Source organism: Plectrocnemia conspersa, unplaced genomic scaffold (genome assembly GCF_051122295.1).
Source record: "Plectrocnemia conspersa isolate PC_06_02 unplaced genomic scaffold, ASM5112229v1 ptg000001l, whole genome shotgun sequence".
Lineage (NCBI taxonomy): Eukaryota > Metazoa > Arthropoda > Insecta > Trichoptera > Polycentropodidae > Plectrocnemia > Plectrocnemia conspersa.
The window spans coordinates 26,963,756-26,984,519 of record NW_028277165.1 but is presented as its reverse complement, the minus strand read 5'-3'; the positions used below and the strand labels follow the sequence as shown (position 1 = coordinate 26,984,519).

The window sequence follows — 20,764 nt, the reverse complement described above, 5'->3', positions numbered from 1 at the left end:
GACAGATCCGTACGTGTTTGCCCTTAAAACTTACGGACAAATCTATCTGTTGTCTGTCCGTTGTACGGATCGGACACGGACAAGCAGATCTGAGCAGAGATTGCGCTCGCGTAAACGACCGTTTAGTGTTTTTTGTTAAAATTTGTCCCTTAAATAATTTTATGACCCGGGTCTTTATTAATTTGCGCCAAAGTTGCCGCCAACGTCTAATTTTTTTTAAAGTTTTATTACTTTATGACCCAAGTAAAAGATTTCTATTACATCACTATACAATAAAAAAAATAATATAAATTATAAATGATATGATATAAGTATCGACTCTTGATGCTCTTGATAAGTATATATGTATATATTATTATATAATAAAATATATAGTTGTGATTACACTAAAATTAAAAGTATTGTCACTATTGAATATGTATGAAGAGATCAAGGTATATATACATATGTATAATAATATTATTATTACTAAATGTCATTTAAATTTAGAATTTACTTTAAGCACTATATAAACCTAACTTTTCTTGCTTTTATCTTCGACAATCGTCCAAGTTTAATTTGGTTTACAGTATCGATAAAAATGTGCATGTTCTTAGGCAGCCTTCGGCGCTCTGCTTTTGTCAATTAAAAGGTAATTAAAATGTATCGCAATTGTGTTATTTGCACCCGATGGTTTACAGTTTTTTTGTTAAAATTTGTCCCTTAAGTGATTTTATGACCTGGGCCATTTCAATTTGTGCCAAATTGATAGGTATATCGTCCAAAAGATCTAAATAAGATTTTATTACTTTATGACCCATTGTTACCGTTGAAAATGTATTTTTTGCCATTTTTTTATCAAAGACAGTGTGACATCATATATTGTAAACTAAATTCGTGTGTCAAAAATAATTGTTAATCATGTAATTGATTATTGTTTTGACGCCAATCGTCATTAGTTATTTTTCTATTACTTCATAATATGATTGTTTAGTTGAAATGCAAAATCATCTAAAAACACGTAAATCTGGTGATCAGATCCGAGCATGTACACTTTGCGTCTGTGGTCAAGCCCGGACAGATCCGTCAGATGTCCGACGGGCAGAGCCGTACGTGTGTGCTTGGCTTTTAGCCAAGCACACAAAATAAAAACTATTTATATATTTAAATAAATACAATGCTTTATCTAAAAAATTGATTTTTTTAACATAATTTTTTTTGTACACGGGATGTGGTACACCACAGCGATACTAAACATGTATATAGATAATGGCATAGCAGTCGCGATTTAGCGTTAAACATAAACGAACGACATGGATATTCGTAATCGGAATGAACTTAATTTAACAATACTAGCCATTATTGATTACGGTGATCTTAAGCTTGACGTATTACCCGAGATAGAACGACACCTCCGCAAAAATGAGGTAATCTCTTTGTTATTTTTGCTATTCGACTGCAGCGAACTCTCCTTAGATTTGGCGACAGCGATGCTGCGCGATGGTTTCCACGAATTCTTACATGACTGGGCTGTCAACTTTGGCACTCACTGGAAAGGCACTCTCGTTGAAGCTCTATTAATTATTGAAAATTACGAAGCACTAACTGAATGTAACATAAATTTGGATCATGCAAAAAGTAACTTTTTGCCTTATATAATGGAATTTTCACTTTACATACATCCGATGAAAAAATTTCTATACATGATGTGTAAAACTTTGAGTAAAAATAATTTAAACATTTTCATAAAACATATAGTTAATTTTTGTGAAGATACACCTTTTTATAAAAATTATGTGGTGCTGTTATTTCTCGAGTTAAACTTACTTGGCCATATTAAATTTGGATCATGGATGCCGTTTAATTTTCAAATGACCAAATTTGTCGAATGTGACGTGAAAATGATTGTCAATATTTTAAATAGAATTTTTGAAAATTCAGATTTCGATATAAAAATTGTTCAAAATAGATTAAGAACTAATAGTGAACAATATAATAACATTATTACGCGAGATTATTTGAGATTGGCAAATAATAAATATATAGATGTGTATCAAACAGCAGAAAAAAATGTTTCAATACCAGTCTATAATTATTTCTGTGAAAATAAAGATATTTTATGGTATTCACGTGCACAAAGTTTAATTGGCTATGATCGTATTTCGGTAATGTTCCTTCTTTCAAAGTCTTTTGAATATGATGAAAATCTTACGCAATTCTCTAAAAACAATACTTTCTTTGATTGGATTAAAAATTATATAGATTTAAACAAGTATGGTTTTTATGAATTTATGGAGGCATGGTCAATTGTATCAAAAAACAAATCTTTAAAATCAAATAAATTATTTAATTTACCATTTTGGTATTTACCTGATACTATGGAATATTCTTTACATATTAATCCGATGAAAAAATTTTTATATTTAGTATGCAATACATTTGACAGTGTAACTGCTGAAAAGTTTAAAGAACTCGTGCTTAGTAATATTAAAGACTTATCGCTTCCAATTAAAAGTAAACAAATTGATTGTATTAATATAATATATCTCATACAACTTATAAAAAGAGGCATAATTCAGATCGGGTCGTGGGTAATATTTCAAGAACATAATAACGAGTATTTGCAATGTGACGTAGGAATAATCGCCACATTTATTAAGGAATATATACCAGTGATTCACTCAAAATTAATACTTGTACAACAACGAATTAATGATCGAATCGAATTGCAAAAAAAAATTTTTAATAAAAGAATTAATTTTCAAAGGCCATCTATTAATAACCTATTTTTTATTGCTAATCAAGAATTGTATGTTTCTGTGGATGATTTTAAATTTTATGATACTGATTTAATAAAATATTCTAAATTTTCAAAAAATGTTACAATTACATTTTATAATGAAACTGAAACATTAATAGAGCAAATCGAAAATAATCTTACTGAAAATGAAAAGAGTGCAATAATATTTTTACTGTGTGATTTTAACCCTGAATACATTAAAACAAATTTCTCGTTATTCTTATATGATTTTATATTAAATTCGTGTAAATTTTGGTATGAAATTTTATTCGAAGCGATACAGATTATTGAAAATAAAAAAGTCACAGTTATTTTATCTAACTACAATAAAATTATGGAGAAATATTCAGTACCTAATATAACTAGCGTCAATGAATTTGTACATCCTATAAAAAAATGCATTTATTTAATTATCAAAGATTTTGATCAGGATACTATTACAAGATTTATCAGATCCTTTAAAATATCTGAAAATACAAAAATTGACAGAAATAGCTCATCATTGCTTTGGAAATTAATATCTGAGTTTGTTGAAATCGGAACGTGGGTAACTTTAACAAATATGCTTCATGACTATATTCCATGTAGTCTAGATCCAATTGTCAATCTCTTAAAAGAATTTTTTTTTTCGCAGTATTCGCATATTTTAAATTTAGAAAAAGACATACGTGAACAGTATTCCATCGTCAAGGATAAGTTTATCAAAAACATATTGAACAACCCAATCTTAAAATGCAAAGTGGATCAATCCGATTATGAAGATTTGAACGTGAACAAAATCGATTCAGAAGAAATGTATCATTTACCTAACCCTAAAAAAGTTGGATACTTTCTGATAGTTAATAATAAAAAATTTAAGCTGTCAGATTTAAATTTAAGCGAGAGAATAGGGACTGATCAGGATGTTGCAAAATTGAAAAACTGCTGGGGGTCGTTCAGTTTCAAAGTCATGACGTTTAATAATGTTAACCATAATGACATTCTTGCTATGATTCGTCTTTATATTGGAAATGTTACCAATGAGCATGGAGCTTTTGCTGTATGCATTTTGTCACATGGGTGTAAGGAGCATATTTATGGAAGTGATAGCATACCTATTCAAGTGAATGAAATTAAAAATATTTTAAGTCAAAGTGAAGCATTGAACGGAAAGCCTAAGCTTTTAATTATTCAAGCTTGTAGAGGAGAAGCTAAAATGAAAACAGTTTCAATCGCAATTGATACAAATAATGAACAAAACGTAGAATTAGATAATGCGCAAAAATGCTTGAATATCCAAGTTCCATTTCAAATTCCCGAAAGAGCAGATTTAGCAGTGTTTTGGGCAACCGTTGAAGAATTTGTTTCATATAGAAACACAGCGAAGGGTTCGTTGTTTATTCAAACTTTTTGCCGATGTATGATGGAACATGGGGGCAATAAACATTTATCAGATGTATTTAGAATAGTTACGAATGAGTTAAGTAAGGAAAAAATTCAAGTTTGTCAATATGAAAGCACGCTCAGGAAAGAACTTTGGTTTTATAAGTTATCAATTTGAGCGTTTATAGGAATTGATCTTTTTTTTCTAATAGTATATTTTTTTATAAATGATTGAAATGTGTCACAACGTCAGTAGAAATGCAATACAATATATTTTTTTAATTTTAACAAAAAAACATTTTAATTAAACGTTTATTCAAAATAAAATATATTCTAAACCAGTGATCATTTAGGGTCGTATTTCCCGTATTAGATAAAACAATTATTATTTTCGACATAAATGCAAAAAATATATAATTGGGTTTATCTAGAAGTCAGCCGTCGAGCAATCGACGTTCGGGTAACATGTCCGGGAAGTGGTTAACTGATAACAATACTAAAAGATAACGACGAAGCAGTCTCGATCTGGTGTTAAACATAAACGAACGCCATGAATGTGGTAGATCCAAATAATTATAAAGTCATTGCATTGGCCATTATTGATTACGGTGATCTTAAGCTTGAAGTATTGCCTGAGATAGAACAAAATCTATGCGAACAAGAGGTAATCTCTTTGTTATTTCTGCTGTTCGATTGCAGCGATCTCTCTTTGGATTTAGCGACATCCATGTTACGCGATGGTTTCCATGAATTCTTACGTGACTGGGCCGTTAACTTTGGCACTCACTGGAAGGGCGCTCTAGTGGAAGCCCTGCTTATTATTGAAAATTATGAAGCTTTAAATAAATGCCAAATAAATTTAGATCATGCAAAAAGTAACTTTTTGCCTTATATTATTGAATTTTCACTCTTTATTCATCCAATGAAAAAATTTCTATACACAATGTCAAGAAGTTTAAATAAAAAGGATCTAAACCTTTTCATTAAATATATAATAGACTTCTGTGAAAATATAAATAATGATGAAAATCACATTGTTTTGCTATTTCTTAAGTTAGACATACATGACTTTATTAAGTTCGGATCATGGATACCATTTAATTTTCGAATGATTAATTATGTCGAATGTGACGTCACATTAATCGTTAACGTTTTAAATAAAATTTTTGAAACACCTGATTTTCATATAAAAGTTGTTCAGTGCAAATTACAATTCGATAATTATTATAAAGAAAAAAACATTAAATTTAAAGAAAGTCATCAAATTAGTAAATACATAGACGTATATGAAAAGGTATACATGAGTAAAAAAATAATATTACCGATTTCAAGTTTACGATTAAAACCAGTTGATTTGTGTAATATATCACTACAATATTTAAAAAATCATGATCGTATTGCTTTAATTTTCTTACTTTCAAACTCTTATTCTTGTGACGAATATCTTTTCAATTTCTCAAAAGACGATACTTTTAAAGACTGGATTAAAAATTACATGGAGGATAATAAACAAGACTTTTCTTCGTTTATAGAGGCGTTGTTAATTATCAATAATTATGAAACTGTAAATATAATTGATAAATCTTTTGAAAAATTAAATATGCTTATACCTAATAATATGGAATATTCTTTACATATTCATCCGATGAAAAAAATTCTATATTTAATATGCAATAAATTTGACTGTACGATGGCTTATAAATTTAAAAAAATAATTGCAGAAATTCCAAATTACTACAAAATTACAAAAATTAATTATATAGAATTATATCTTATACAATTAATAAATACCGGTATTATTAAAATCGGATCATGGATATTATTTCAAGATCATATGGATGAATATTCAGAATGTGACGTAGGAGTGATCGCCAACTTTCTTAAAAAAAATATACCCAATATGCATTCAAAATTAATGCTTGTCCAACAACGTATTAATTGTCGAATAGAATTGCAAAATAAATATCTGAATACAAAAAATAGGTTTATCGTTCCTTTTAAGGTTACAGAGTTATATGATTATCAAAAACACGATGATTCTGTAGAACTTCTAAAATTTCATGATAGTGATATAATTAAATATTCAGATATTTCAAATACTGATTTTGTTATATTTCATAATAAAATTTATACAATGTTGGAAAATATAAACAACCATCTTACTTATAAAGAAAAAGTATCCTTGATATTTCTACTATGTGATACAAACCCAACATATTTAATAACGATTTTTAAACGATTTTTGTATTTTTTTATTGTACATTCTGGTAAGTTTTCCTTTGAAATTATATTAGAGGCTTTCGAAATTATTGAAAATAGAGAGGCAATAAAAATTTTAAGCTACTTTATAAGATCTAATAGGAGATATTTATTTGCTCATCGCACTAGCTGCACTAAATTTGTCCACCAGATTAAAAAATATATACATTCAATGACTAAAGAGTTTGATACAGAAATTATCGCAAAATTTATTAAATGCTTAAAAACATTTTCAAATACAAAACATATATTTCCTTTAGGAATAATGTCTGAAAATATTCATATCGGGACGTGGATACCGTATACAAATATGATTCAAGATTATATCCCATGTCGTCTAGGTCCAATTGCCACGTTCTTAAAAAGCAATTTTCCTGTAAAATATTCGGACATTGAGCACTTAGAAAAAAATATTCTTGAGCAGCATTTAATGTTAAAAAATAAGTTGAAAAAAAACATTTTAAATAATCAAATAATTAGGTACAAAACTAATCAAAATATCTGCGATGATTTTAAGCAAATCTCTGTTAATGAAGATTTCTATTACATTCAAAATCTTGAGAAAGTCGGATATTTTTTAATTATTAATAATAAAAATTTTGAATCGTCACTAACTGAAAGAAGAGGAACAGACGAAGATGTTAAAATTTTAAAGAAATGCTGGAAAACATTTGGTTTCAAAGTCGAATCATTTAATAACGTTAAACATAATGACATTCTAACAATGATTAATCTTCACATTGGAAATGTAACAAAGGAGCATGGAGCTTTCGCTTTATGCATTTTGTCACACGGTACTAAAGAAGGAATTTATGGAAGTGATGGTATACTAATTAGAGTGAATGAAATTAAAAATATTTTGTGCCAAAGTCCAGTTCTCTCTGGAAAACCAAAACTTTTGCTCATTCAAGCTTGCAGAGGAGATGCTATTATGAAAACAGTTGTAGTAAGCACTAATTTAAATCATGAAAACGAATTACAATCTGATAACGTGTCAGCAGGATCAAGTGTCCTTGTATCAGAGGAAATTCCAGAGAGAGCAGATTTAGCAGTCTTTTGGGCGACCGTTGAAGAACATGTTTCATATAGACACACGATAAAAGGTTCATTATTTATTCAAACTGTTTGTCGATGTATGATGGAACATGGGGGTAAAAAACATTTATCAGATGTATTCAGAATAGTAACGAACGAATTGAGCAAAGAAAAAATTCAAATTTGTCAATTTGAAACTACACTCAGAAAAGAAATTTGGCTTAAAAGTAACTAATTTAAAAAAAAATTGTATATATGTACAAACAATATTTTTTTATAATTATTTAATAATATATACTTTTTTGCCTTATTAGGATTTATAAAAGGATATATTATTAATAATTTTTAGTGCAAAAAATATTTTTTATAATCTTGAAAATAAAAAAGCAAATAAACCACAAATACCCACATTTTTTTTATCGACAACTGGCTGTATAAAAAAGTTGACAAATTATTTAAAGGTCATAAGTATCTCTATGTTTCGTGTAATAGTTAATCTAATTCACAGGTAAAGTTTGTAAAAAATCTGAAAATTTATTAAGACATTATAATTTTGTTCTGTTTTAACCTTTAGCTTAAAAAAATTACTGTCCTTTAGCAACAACTTTTATTAATATGAGATATGTGTCACCATCTAAAATTTATTTTATATTTAAATTACAATAGTACTAATTATTTTAATTAAATTTATAAGTATACAGTATTTTTAAGAAGGTTAATCTTCTGCATCCAGGTATTTTATGTTGTGATACCTGTTAGTAATAAATTGAGAGCTTCTATTTTTTTAGGGCACTTGTATTTTTTTTAAATATATGTATATATATATCTTTTATAAATCACTTTCGAAGAACTTACAAATAAGTTCTGTAGTAAATAAATTAATTTAAAGTAACTTTGAAAAATTATCATGGTATTATAAATCATAGTAATTTTTAAATTTATTGAATAATAATAATAAAATAAATACATTTGCCAAAAGTTTTATATAAGCTTTTACTTAGTATACAAATTTATACTAAAGAAATATTTTATGATAATTTAACTTTTGTAATAAAATATGTTATAGTTTTTTTAAGCGGTATTTTTTGTGTATCTGTAGTGGTCGATAAAATTATGTTTATAAGAAAATTCTATGTTTTTAAAATATTTTTAATAAAGTATATGTGATACATAATTGTAGTATTATATTTATTGTTTATTTATATCTTTATATATTTTTTATTATTTTCTTATAAGCTTTTTATTATATAAAATTATAAATATTTATTTTTATAAATAGTATATTGAATTAAAATTTATTATATAAAAGTTGCAGATTTTTAAATAACATAAAAAAAATGTATACTAAGCAGTTTATTAATTTTAATTAATTTAATTCAATAACTAAATGCCTTACAACGGTATGACAATTAAAACATACGATTAGGTATTGTAACACACTTAATCTAAATTTGGAAAAATATTAATTAAAGCTTTAAAGCTGTTTAAGCTAATTTTTATTTTTAAGATAATTTGTATTAAAAATAAAAACGTTTTTGTACTGAAAAATGTGATACTTATCTATATACACAAATGTGCTTTGTAAAAATCGTTATATTTACACCTTAATATGTATAATTTTAAGTATAAACATATAAAGTACTTTATGAATTTTGTTAAGCTAGAAATGCATGTATCGATACATAACTTAAATATTATATAACGATACATGAAATTACCTTTGTTAAAAATATTTTTTAAATTATTTGTATTTAATTAGTAATATACTGTTATTGAAATTATTTTTTTGCTAGTGAAAAATTCAGCTAGAACGCCTTTTCTAATGTACGAATTAGTAATAACATTCAATACTAAAATTAAAATCTTAAAACGGCTAACTGGCTTCGTGGAACTTCTCAGCATTCGGGGAAACAAGAACTGCAACTACTTCTAAAACATTAAATCACGTGTATATACCAATAAAAATAAAATATACACTGTAGCTGAAAAGAATATACCAATTATTAAACTTCAGTTAAACGTTGTTATAATCCATCAATGTAAAAAATCACATGATGACTACATAATTTAGGATAGTATAATTGAATACATAATCATTGGAAACATTTCATATACAATTCATCGGAAAGATAACATATACATACTTCTTTATATAATTTAAAATAAGAAGACAAGAAGAAAAAAAATATCATCTGGAAGATTCAGCTTATATGGTAGATTTGAGGAGTAAAAATCTTGCCAATGAAGAATCAGATGACACAGTTGCACAAAGAGATATTTATATAACAGCAGGCAGTCAAAAATATTGGCACTGAAAATGAATAAAGTGTCTTCGATTGAATAATAAAAATACTTTGAAAAACAACGATAGAAATGTAAAATATAGAAAAACTTACATTTTATCGGTTAAATATATAGATAAAAAATACTAATATTTTAAAATAATTAACATTTAAGGAAGTTAATAATAATGAAAAGCAATGGTTATCTAAAAATTACGATGATGCTGATTGAAATATTAAATAAAGAAGACCGTTTGCTATTTTAAAAAGTGAACTTTATCCAAAAACAGTTGTTTCCTGAAATGATTATTAATAAACTACTAAATATTAGCTCGTGGATTTTCATTATGGATTCTTACATCGTATTATACTTTACAATAAATTACTGTCAAACATGAACCAGCACAGCGTGTATTATCCCTAAAGCAACAGCTCTTAACTAAATAAAAATTATACTTTATAGAAATATTTTTTTATTTATTTTCCTATCCTAAATATATGATAAGATGATTTTTACTACATAAAAAGGATTTGTTCTGTTTAAATAAAACTAGATAAGTATGCAAAACTGCAACTATTACAGGTGATTTTAGGAATGTCTTCAACGTAATTAAAATAATAAACTATCATTGGTAATATCAATCTGCATACAGAATAAACCACAATTTTTAATTAACTCCAAGTTGTTTATTAAAAGTGCAACTTTTTTATTATTTATCATACGATTATTCTATCTGTATAATATAACAAATCTTCCACATTTAAAAACTAAAAATAAAGTAAGATATAATAACCATGTATTTAATATATAAAATGCTGTAAGTATACAGAAAAAAATACATGATAACTTTTAGTTACTTTAAAAATCAGATTACAATTTAAAATTACTACATGTTACAAATTAACTTCTTAAGAATACATATCTTAATATTTGATAACAGTCGTAGTCAAAAGATAGTATAACTTGCCAAAAGATAACTATCTAACAGATAACAAATTCAGCTTCAAACAGTGAATATAGTATACATATGTCACTTTAAACAAAAAGAAACTATATTTATATTTTATAGGTTTTTAATATGTTTATTTATTTATTTTTAAATCTCGCGTTGTAACCTGACAGGTGTTAAAACTGTGTTAATCTGTAATATCTGGGTAAGTAAATCAGAAATAATAACCACTAATCTGAAAGTTTAGCAGTTGATGACATCTATATATTCAATTATAAATTATTTTGTAAGATATGATTTATAAACAATAGATGTCACTGCAGCTTGGGCCAGTTTCTTTTAATAATACTATTTTTTTATAAATAAAAATTCGAGTGCTGCTGCCTGGGATTAAACCTGCTACCTCAGAGTTACTATTTCGTCCTTAATTATAATTTAATTACGTTTGGGAAGGAAACATTTAATAAAATTGGAAATAATTGCCGATAAATAAGACATCAAATGTATACGAAAATCAAAAAATAGATCTTACAGCAAGATTTGTCAAGTAGCACACCAGCTTTGATTACGGGTAAGTAGCTATCTCTATTTGCGTTAACACAGTCATTTCGTAAGCGATTTATTTCAGCATTATTCATAATTTAGAATGAAATGGCAAGTTTAGGTTTACGGTCCTATGTATTAAAAATCTCATTATTTTATACAAACGAATATAGTGACTTTGAATACTGTTTTGACTTATCTTTTTAATATTAAGTGAACTTAATAGTATTTATTTTTATTTTATACATAATTGATACATTATTATTAATAAGTTTTAATATAGTTTATATTATTTGTGTACAAATATTATATAAAAATTTTAATACAATTACATATACAGAAATTTGATACTAAGCAAATTTACGAAATAAATAAATAAAATAATAACAACACGTTACAATATTGGCTCTTTTGTATAATACATATGCTGCTACTCCCATAAAGGTATTTATTATTTTACGACGTATCAGATTTTAGAAGCGCCAGTTACTGTTGATTAAGGTTTAATCGGGTGTAATTAGGTCTTAATCGCTAAATGTAAAGTTGCTGTTTTGAATTGTTTTAAGCATATTGATACATAAATATTCAGTTTCTAAGCATAGATTAAAATTAGTTAATAAAATAAGATAAGAAATAATTTTCTTAAAAAAATTTTTATTGAAAAAGCTTGTATTTTCTTTTATTTTTATATTTTTTTTAAGTCATCTGCATCGTTGTCTGTAAAAAAAAATCCCAACAATTAAAATAATATTTATATGAAACATCGACAGATGTATAACTATATTAAAATAATATCTTATTGCTGTACAAAAACAATAATATTTTTTAACCACGTGTAATCAATCATATCACACCTCTTATGAAGATGTAGAGATTAATAACGTTATTTTCTTGCTATATTTTCTGAAATGATATATGCGTTTTTTACTGCGTTTCTAATTTTTTTTAATAAGTATTGACTTAATATGAAGTACTTAATAGGACGCTTTAAATAAATTCAATTTCTTACAACTTTTTGTATAACATTTTCTTAGATTATAAAATAAATTTTTGAACCATGTCATTTCTTTACGTCTGATAAACAAGCTCCTTTGTCTAATATGCATCATAGTCTTTAGAGCTACAGGTTTTTAAAAATGTAAAATTAAACTATAAATAGTTTTATTTATCTCTGCTTTAATTAATGCATAAAAACACCACAATTGTTTATACAAAGTAATTTAATACTTCATGTATCAGATATTGTCGATGGCCACATAAGTAACTTGTTAAAATTGTTAAGACCTGTTTCTTATACTGTCTTTAAAAGTCAAGCTAGTGATTATTAAATTACACAGATCAAAATCATATTTATTTTGCACTAAACTTGCTGACAGCTATTTTAATTGCCTTCACATGGTGTAGAGAATATTATGAACATATTTATGTGAAAACAATTTTTTAAATTCGACAGTCTTCTGACATTCTTTTAGTATTTTATATTATTATGGTATTTTTCTGATTCATTTATTATCTTAAAATATCATAGCATTTTTCTTAAATTAACCTGATTCATTGAAAAAAATCAGAAGGATTTCTTTCAGATGCATCATAATGCATCTCACTATTACCACTTTCATTATTGACAATATTTGCCTTTATTTCTTGACTCATAAAAGTAATATTTTAACAATTAGACAAAAACTTAAATAATTTTAATCGTCAGCCATCTTTTTTACATATTGTACAAATAACTGTTAATCAATTATTTCATTTCATAATTTTCTACATTGCACTGTTGGTTATGTTACATGGTTAAACTTATTTATTTATTTATTTTTAATTTAAAAAAATACGTCATAAATTTTAAAACACCTTTAATTTTAACCCAAGAAAATAAGAAAAATATTTCTGTATAATAAAATTAATTTGTAAATATTTTATTCTGTATACCTCAATACTTTCAGTTCTCGTTAATTTTTAACTTTAACATTTTAAAATGTTTTATACTTTATACCTAGACTTTGAACTTTTTATTCGATCACATAATTTGCCATATCTCACCCGATAGGATACTAATTGTTATTAAACTCAGAGAAATTTGGATTGCGCCATAAAAAAAGAAGCAAACTCGGACGAATCTCGTTACCGTGAAATTTTGAGGATAGATAAAATTTAACAATTTTCCCAGGGGGGAGATCTAGGGGGTCCTCCCTATCCCCTGGCAGTACCCGATAAAATAGCGGTAAGGAGGATATTTCTTAGGCTGTATGGAAAGAATGAAGCGACCTAAGCAATTTATTGCCTTCAACAAAAGCTCCGAGTATCTTTCTGCACGGACAGGTTCCCAAATTGATTTTGTAGAGGAGGGAATTTTGTTTTCTTTCTTATAAATCGTGCGCATGATGTGCTACATACTATATTTTATGTCTTTGTAACGAAAATAAGCTTGTAACGCTATACAGTGTGTGACTTTTTGTATCATTTTAAATCTATTTTGTTTACTTGTGTAGGTTTTTAATGTTATTGTTAGAGAAAGGTCGAATTTGGCTGTATCTATGTGGTTTTTTTTTATTTCAAAAGTGGCATAAAAGCTTATAATATTTCATAGTTTTGATGAAAAATTCGATTATTATAGTGAGCTTTTTAATATTTATCTAATATATAAATTAGTCATAATACTGTAAAATTATACTAATGTAACTTCAAAAGCTTTTGCGATCATTCACTTTATTTTTTCACAATATATAAAAAGAACATGATTTTTATTGCGACTTAAAAAATTAAAAACACAACATATTCTTAAATTATTGCCTAATTGGTTATATATAATAATTTGCTAATACATCATGTTTTGACACTTTTATTTTGATTTTATCACGACTATTTTTTTACAACGTTGCAACTTATCGCTTATCAATTTAATGTATAGATTAAATTGTGTACTTTATAACTACAGAAATAGAAACTTACTTCATAACATATACAATTACATGTAGATAACTTATACATACATCATTTTTATTTATCATGAGCTAACAAAATATATACATACAATGATTATCGATCGACGATATAAACAACTCGATAATTTTTTATGTGATATACATTTATTGATAATTAATTATTAATATTATTGTCTTCTACGAAATTTATTATATAATATACTTAAATAAAAATTTAATCCATATATCAATTCGTTTTTGTGCCACAGTTTAACATTTTTAACAAATCATAATGCTATGATCATATATCATTGTATTGTATGTTCGTGTTAGTGTCAGATAAAACATTGTGTTTACAAAATCACAAAAACCGAAAAAACTTGATCTAAAAAATATAGTCATTTTATCGAGACTTTAAAATATAATATTTACCAAAAAAATTTGCCAAATCTGATTATCTTACTTTTTTACACTAAATCTAACTATAAATCATAATGAAAACATAAATAATACATGGATTTTCTTAAAACAATAAAATAAGAAATGCAAAAATAAAAAATAAATAATTCACTATGATATTTCGTACACAGAAAACATATAAATACTTTGGTAATATATTTTTCCGCGGTCTGCATCCTAACAAACATTATTAAAACTTTTATTCAAAGCTGCTCCATTTAACAATGTAATCGAATGTAAAGTTTTTGGAAAAAAAAACAATAAAACACACCGTAGCTCAGGATTTCTAAAACTTTTCGGATAAAGCAATGGTGCTTTTTATGCACTTTTGCCACCTATTTCTTTTTTATATAATAATATAACATTTAAAGCTACATATTTAATAGCGTATTATATAAAATCTTTTGCATCATCGTTGTTACTTTTAGGTCAATGTAATTATTTAAAAAGTTTCATTGTAAATTATATGAAATCCTATTAATTATTTATTTTAATCATTTAATTAACTAATTTGTATATCCAGCTTCAATCAAACCATCGTTTTTAAATTATTTATAATTAGCGACATAAGCTTTACTTGACGCTTTAGATATTGAACCAACAAAAATTAATTGAATTCATGCTTTTTTCAAAGACCGTTTGCATTCCAAGCTATTTTTTGAGCTGTAGCGATGTATACTGATAGTCTTAAAATTTATTGCTGTAATTGTGGTTGTCTGTTCTATTATGAATTATGACTGTAATTTTCAATCAAAGTGGTTGCAATAGGTTTAACCAATATGGATTGGATCTGTGAGATATTTATTCATTTAGCTTCAGAAAATATTTTTTTAAATTTGCTTGCCGAATGGGTTTGCTTTCAGATTTCTTAATTTTATATTAGTACATATAGAAGTGTTTTTTTTATTGTAAGGATTTTTTGATTATTATCTATAATCTAAAGCTAAATGGGCTTCAGCACACTTGACGCAAGCAAGAATAGCTCTTCAGTTTATAGCAGAAAAGCCAAATAACTGACATATTGTTTTTTTTTGTTTTGGGTCTTTATTGTGACACTTTGATTTAATAAACGTTTAAAGTTACAAATATGGATTTGTTATGGACATTTTTTTTCAGTGCGACAACAAAAAGTATTGTTTTTCTTATTTTGTTACTATGAGCCAGATCCCGCTTTCTACTCCAAAGATTAACGAGATCAATTTTTTAATATTAAAATGACATAATAAAATGTGTTAGGACTGATGCTGACACCGTGAATAAATTGAAAGAGATTTTTTTGTATCTATAAGTTTTGAGATCTTTTGTAAATCTTCAACCTGAAAAGTAAATATTTTTGCAGTCTGTTCGATAAGAATACATGTTGCTTATTCTTGTTTGTCAAGCAGTCTGCTGTAAAAATAAAAAAAAATAAGTAGAATATTAAATTTAATTATTTTATTCGGTAAAGAGATTTCAGCTAAATTTTGTGTGCTGAGGCATATTCTTTTTTTGACAAGTAAATTGCGGCTTAGGTTAAGTAAACGCGTTATTTTTATGGAATAGGATATGGGAAAAATAGTTGGTCCGTTGCAGAAACGGATGCCTTTGTATTTTTGTTCAATAAATTTCTGGCTAGGGATTTTTATATTCTTTATATGGCTGGTTCATTTAGAGTCATGGTCACTTGCTTAAGTGAACTCCATGCATTATAAGTAGCCTCAATCATGGCAGATTAGGTCTTAAAGACCGATCAGCGTTTATCTCGGCCAGCAGAGAAAGCAAGAATGTTTGTATACATATATATTTTAAGCAAAAATAATTTATGAAAAAATGTCAAAAATGTAACATAGGACGTGTGACACATTTAATACAAAAAATAAAAATTTGCACAAACTGTATTTTAATTTTTTGAGATATAGTTATGCCGAAAAAATGTCAAATCAATTTTTATAAAATGTATTTCAATTCTTAAAACGCAAACTAAATTGAAAAAATACACCTTAAAAATAATTGAAGATAATGCTTATCGGTTGTACGTATATAGCAACTTTGGATAGCAACTGTCATACGTTTTTATATTTAAAATTATCAATATGTTTACGATTTTTTAATCAAAAATTGTTACATTATTATATAACCCAAAGTCCAAATAAAATTATGTGAAAAAATATAATACTAATTTATATCATATATCAATTAAAAAATGTCGTGTTATTAATAAAATTAAATAAATTTCTTTAAAATACTAACCGTTTTTTAATCTGTGTGAATGATGTTCCATATGAACAATATTTTTTTAAGAATTTCTAAGATGCTAAAAGAAATTTTTATTTTTCTTAACGACTTTGAGAAAGAATCGTTGATATTTTTACTATGCGATTCTAGCTTTGCATTTTCAATGAAAGACGCATATTATTCTGATTTAAGAATATTCTTGTTTTACTGTACAGAAAACTTTATTGAACTCTGAACAGAAACTCTTTTTGAAGCATTACATGATATTAATAATAAGAAAGCCAATATCATTTTTGACGACTATAATAAAATGATAAGTAAATATAAATTAACTAATACTGATATTACTCAATTTGTACATCCTATAAAAAAATACATTTGTTCAATGATCAAAAATTTAAATACAAATAGTGTCATATTCTTAATTAAGTACCTCAGACAATCTGAAGATACAGAAATTTATGAAAACACATTATTATCAGTGCTAATAATACTATTAGCTGATAATATAAGTGTCGGAACGTGGACACACTCTACAAACATTTTACAAGATTATATTCCATTTGACTTAGGTCTGCTTAGCAAGTTTTTAGATATGCATTTCCCTGTAAATTATTTAGAAATCCAGCGTATTAAAAAAAATATATCTTCCAAATTTTTAAAATACAAAAAAAATATTCTAAATGACATAACTGGTAATCCAAAGTTAAAATGTAGTGATGATGCAACCAATTGCGAAATATATACCAAAACCTTTTAAATTATAAAGAATTGTATTACATAGAAAATCCAAAAAAAATAGTATTTTTTGTAATAATAAACAATAAAAAACACCTTTAATACAACAACCAAAATTTGAAGAAAGAGAAGAAACCGATGAGGATGTTTTAGTGTTAAAAAAAATGCTGGGAAGCATTTGGTTTCAAAGTCGAATGGTTTAACGACGTTAAACATAACGAAATTTCTACTATAATAAGTCTTTACAATAGAAAGGTAAGCAATGAGAACGGTGCTTTTGCTTTATGCATTTTGTCACACCGTACTGAAGAGGAAGTTTATGATAGTGATGGTATACCTATTAAAATTATTGAAATAAAAAAAAAATATGTCAAAGTAGCGCTCTCTCGGGAAAACCGAAACTTTTGATCATTCAGGCTTGCAGAGATAATGCTTAAATGAAATCAGCTGCTAGCATCAATTAAAATTATGAAAACGAATTAGAATCTAATAATGTATCAGCAGAGTCAAGCGTCCTTGTTTAGGAGGAAATTCCTGAGAGAGCAGATTTAGCAGTTTTTTGTGTGATCGTTGAAGTAAATGTTTCATATAGACACACGACAGAAGGTTCAGTATTTATCCAAATATTTTGTCAATGTTTGATAAAACACGGAGCTAAAAATCATTTGTCAGATATATTTAGGATAGTGATGAACGAATTAAGTGAAAGAAAATTGCAAATTTGTCAATTTGAAACTACACTTAGAAAGGAAATTTGGCTTAAGAGAAATTGATTTTTTTTATTTAAAATCTATACATGATATTGACATGTAAATAAAATATCACATTGGATGCCTCTTCATATTTATTAATAAAAAATCTAATTTATTTTATATATTTGTCGGATATGTCAATGGTCTTACTCGTTTAAATCGTCTGGTGTCGTCATATCTGCAATCAAGAAGTTCGGTTGCCATTTTGTTGGGGTATAGTTGTAGGTCGGGCAGTACTTCAAAACTAGTGATATAGAATTATTAGATTTGACATAAAGTATGTCAAATTATATGTTTCTAGAATTTTTACAATTATTTGACATTTTTTATGTCGAATCGGTACGCGGATGTTACATTTTATATGTAAAACGAACGTCAATTTTGACATACGTCACTAAGCGTTCATGTTTATGTATTATACAATTACGCAAAATGCAATTGCGACGAAGAGCAATCTAATTTTGTCACATGGCGGAAACACAAAGCAAAATCAGATCAGGCTAGATAAGATTCCCATTTTGGAGTCTGAACGTTTCGCCGGCAGAGGTTAATTGGCGATTCAGCGTTATTTCGCAAAATGGAAGTGCCACGCCGAATGAATAATTAGCTTCGTTATAACGGATGGTTGCTGATTTGGTTTTTCGAGTAAGCCTAACCAGACTAGATGGTACATATGAAGAAAGGAGAAGCTTTACAATAACCGCAATATTTTCCCTATGCATTTCTTATCCTTTGTGCCAGGGTAGAAAATATGGCAGATAAGTACCCAATGGGGGTTTACCGCTTGGTCAGACCGCGGAACAAAATAAGACTTGTGCATTGAGCAAGTATTTCTAGACATCTGCAACTTTTCAATATCGATTCAAAGAATTTAATCAATCAATACGGATATTTAAGACACACTAAGATTTCAGAAAGATATATCCGCACTGGTAAACGGACTATTGCTCAAATGTAAACTAGTCACATGAACATTGGTTACAGAAAAATTGCTCATGCGGATCAGAAAAGGTAATTTTTTTAAGGAAAGTTATTTAATTTAAATACACGTTCACTGCGTACAAATTATTAAGACATTCATGATGGTCTGACAAATTTTGCAAATTTTAAATACATTTAAATATATATATAATATTTTTTATATTAATACATATTTGTTAACATGAAAAAATATTTTTAACAAATTATTGCTAAAAATATTTTTTTATGTTAACAAATACTTTTTGCCTTCAATTTATATTTTTTCGGATACATACTTATTTTTAAAATATATGATATTATTAGCTAAATAATAAAATTATTCGAAAAATAGTGTCCGGATATTTATTATTATCTTTATTCACACAAATTGATTTTTTTCTTCAAGCTTGTTAAATTAGATTTACGCTCTATATTATATAATATTGATAGGATATAAGTAGCTTTTCATTTTTATTAACAAGCGATTTAAAATAATAAAAAATTGGTATGAATCCAAAACAATGCGATATATGCACTGGCGTAGCTAGGATATGTGCCGCCCGAGGCAATCCTTTATATTGCAGCTCCCCCCCATACATTTTTTTGCAAGGTCATAAAATCAGCATTTCTTAAGATAATTAATTGATTATTGCTAAGCTCTTGCTATTCGTAGATGTATAAGATACATAAATTTTAGTATATTCAGGGTTAAGAACCACACTAGACGATTCCATCGCGAATATGCCGCCCCCAAGCAAGTGCCGCCCGGGGCGGCCCGCCCCCTCCGCCCCACCATAGCTACGCTACTGGATATATATATATATATATATATATATATATATATATATATATATATATATATATATATATATATTGCTAAGTCAATCTGAATACCTTATATTCCTGTAATACTAAATTTACTATACAAACATTAAGTATCGGCTGAGTAAATAATTATATCTCAATAAAGTAAAGGTATTTTTTATGATAATTAAAATTTTAAATATCATAAAAAATACCTTAAAACTATGCGTTAAAAAATTGAATTACATGATAACAGAGAAAATAAATAAAAATACATTTTATAGATCTTTTTTTTAATTATTTTGTTTTATTTATTATTATTTTAATAGTATCTTTAAATTGTCTGGTTTAGAAATATTTTTGTTTAATGTTGATTAATATACTTCTAAGTACATTAATAAAGTAATTTTATATTTCATACTTTTTTTTTGAAATTTGTTCAATTCTATACTTATGAAATATTGAATACTATGATTATAAGCTCTTTTTAAAAAAAATGTTAATTTAATAGATAAATATATTTTTCCATATATTAAAATGGCATAGTAATATTAAAAGGTTTAAAAATTAAATAGTATTGATAATTACAAACTTATAAGAAAATAACAAGTTTTTTAATTTGCCCTGCAATTTTTCAAGCCTGCCTTGATATAATATATAATGATAAGGATAGCATGAAACAAGGCAGTAGTGGTTTGTCATC

At 26.5% G+C, this 20,764-nt stretch overlaps 2 protein-coding genes across 2 annotated transcripts; both read left to right on the top strand.

The window, feature by feature from the left end:
• The first annotated feature begins 1,264 nt into the window (after positions 1-1,264).
• Positions 1,265-10,183, top strand: LOC148239483 (uncharacterized). The gene has a single exon (XM_088189071.1). The coding sequence runs from the start codon at positions 4,692-4,694 to the stop codon at positions 7,668-7,670; it is 2,979 nt and encodes a 992-aa protein (XP_088045197.1). The 5' UTR covers positions 1,265-4,691; the 3' UTR covers positions 7,671-10,183.
• Positions 1,293-7,650, top strand: LOC148239484 (uncharacterized). Its single transcript, XM_088189060.1, has one exon. It carries the CDS (start codon positions 1,293-1,295, stop codon positions 4,317-4,319), a length of 3,027 nt encoding a protein of 1,008 aa, XP_088045186.1. The 3' UTR covers positions 4,320-7,650.
• Positions 10,184-20,764: the final 10,581 nt, after the last annotated feature.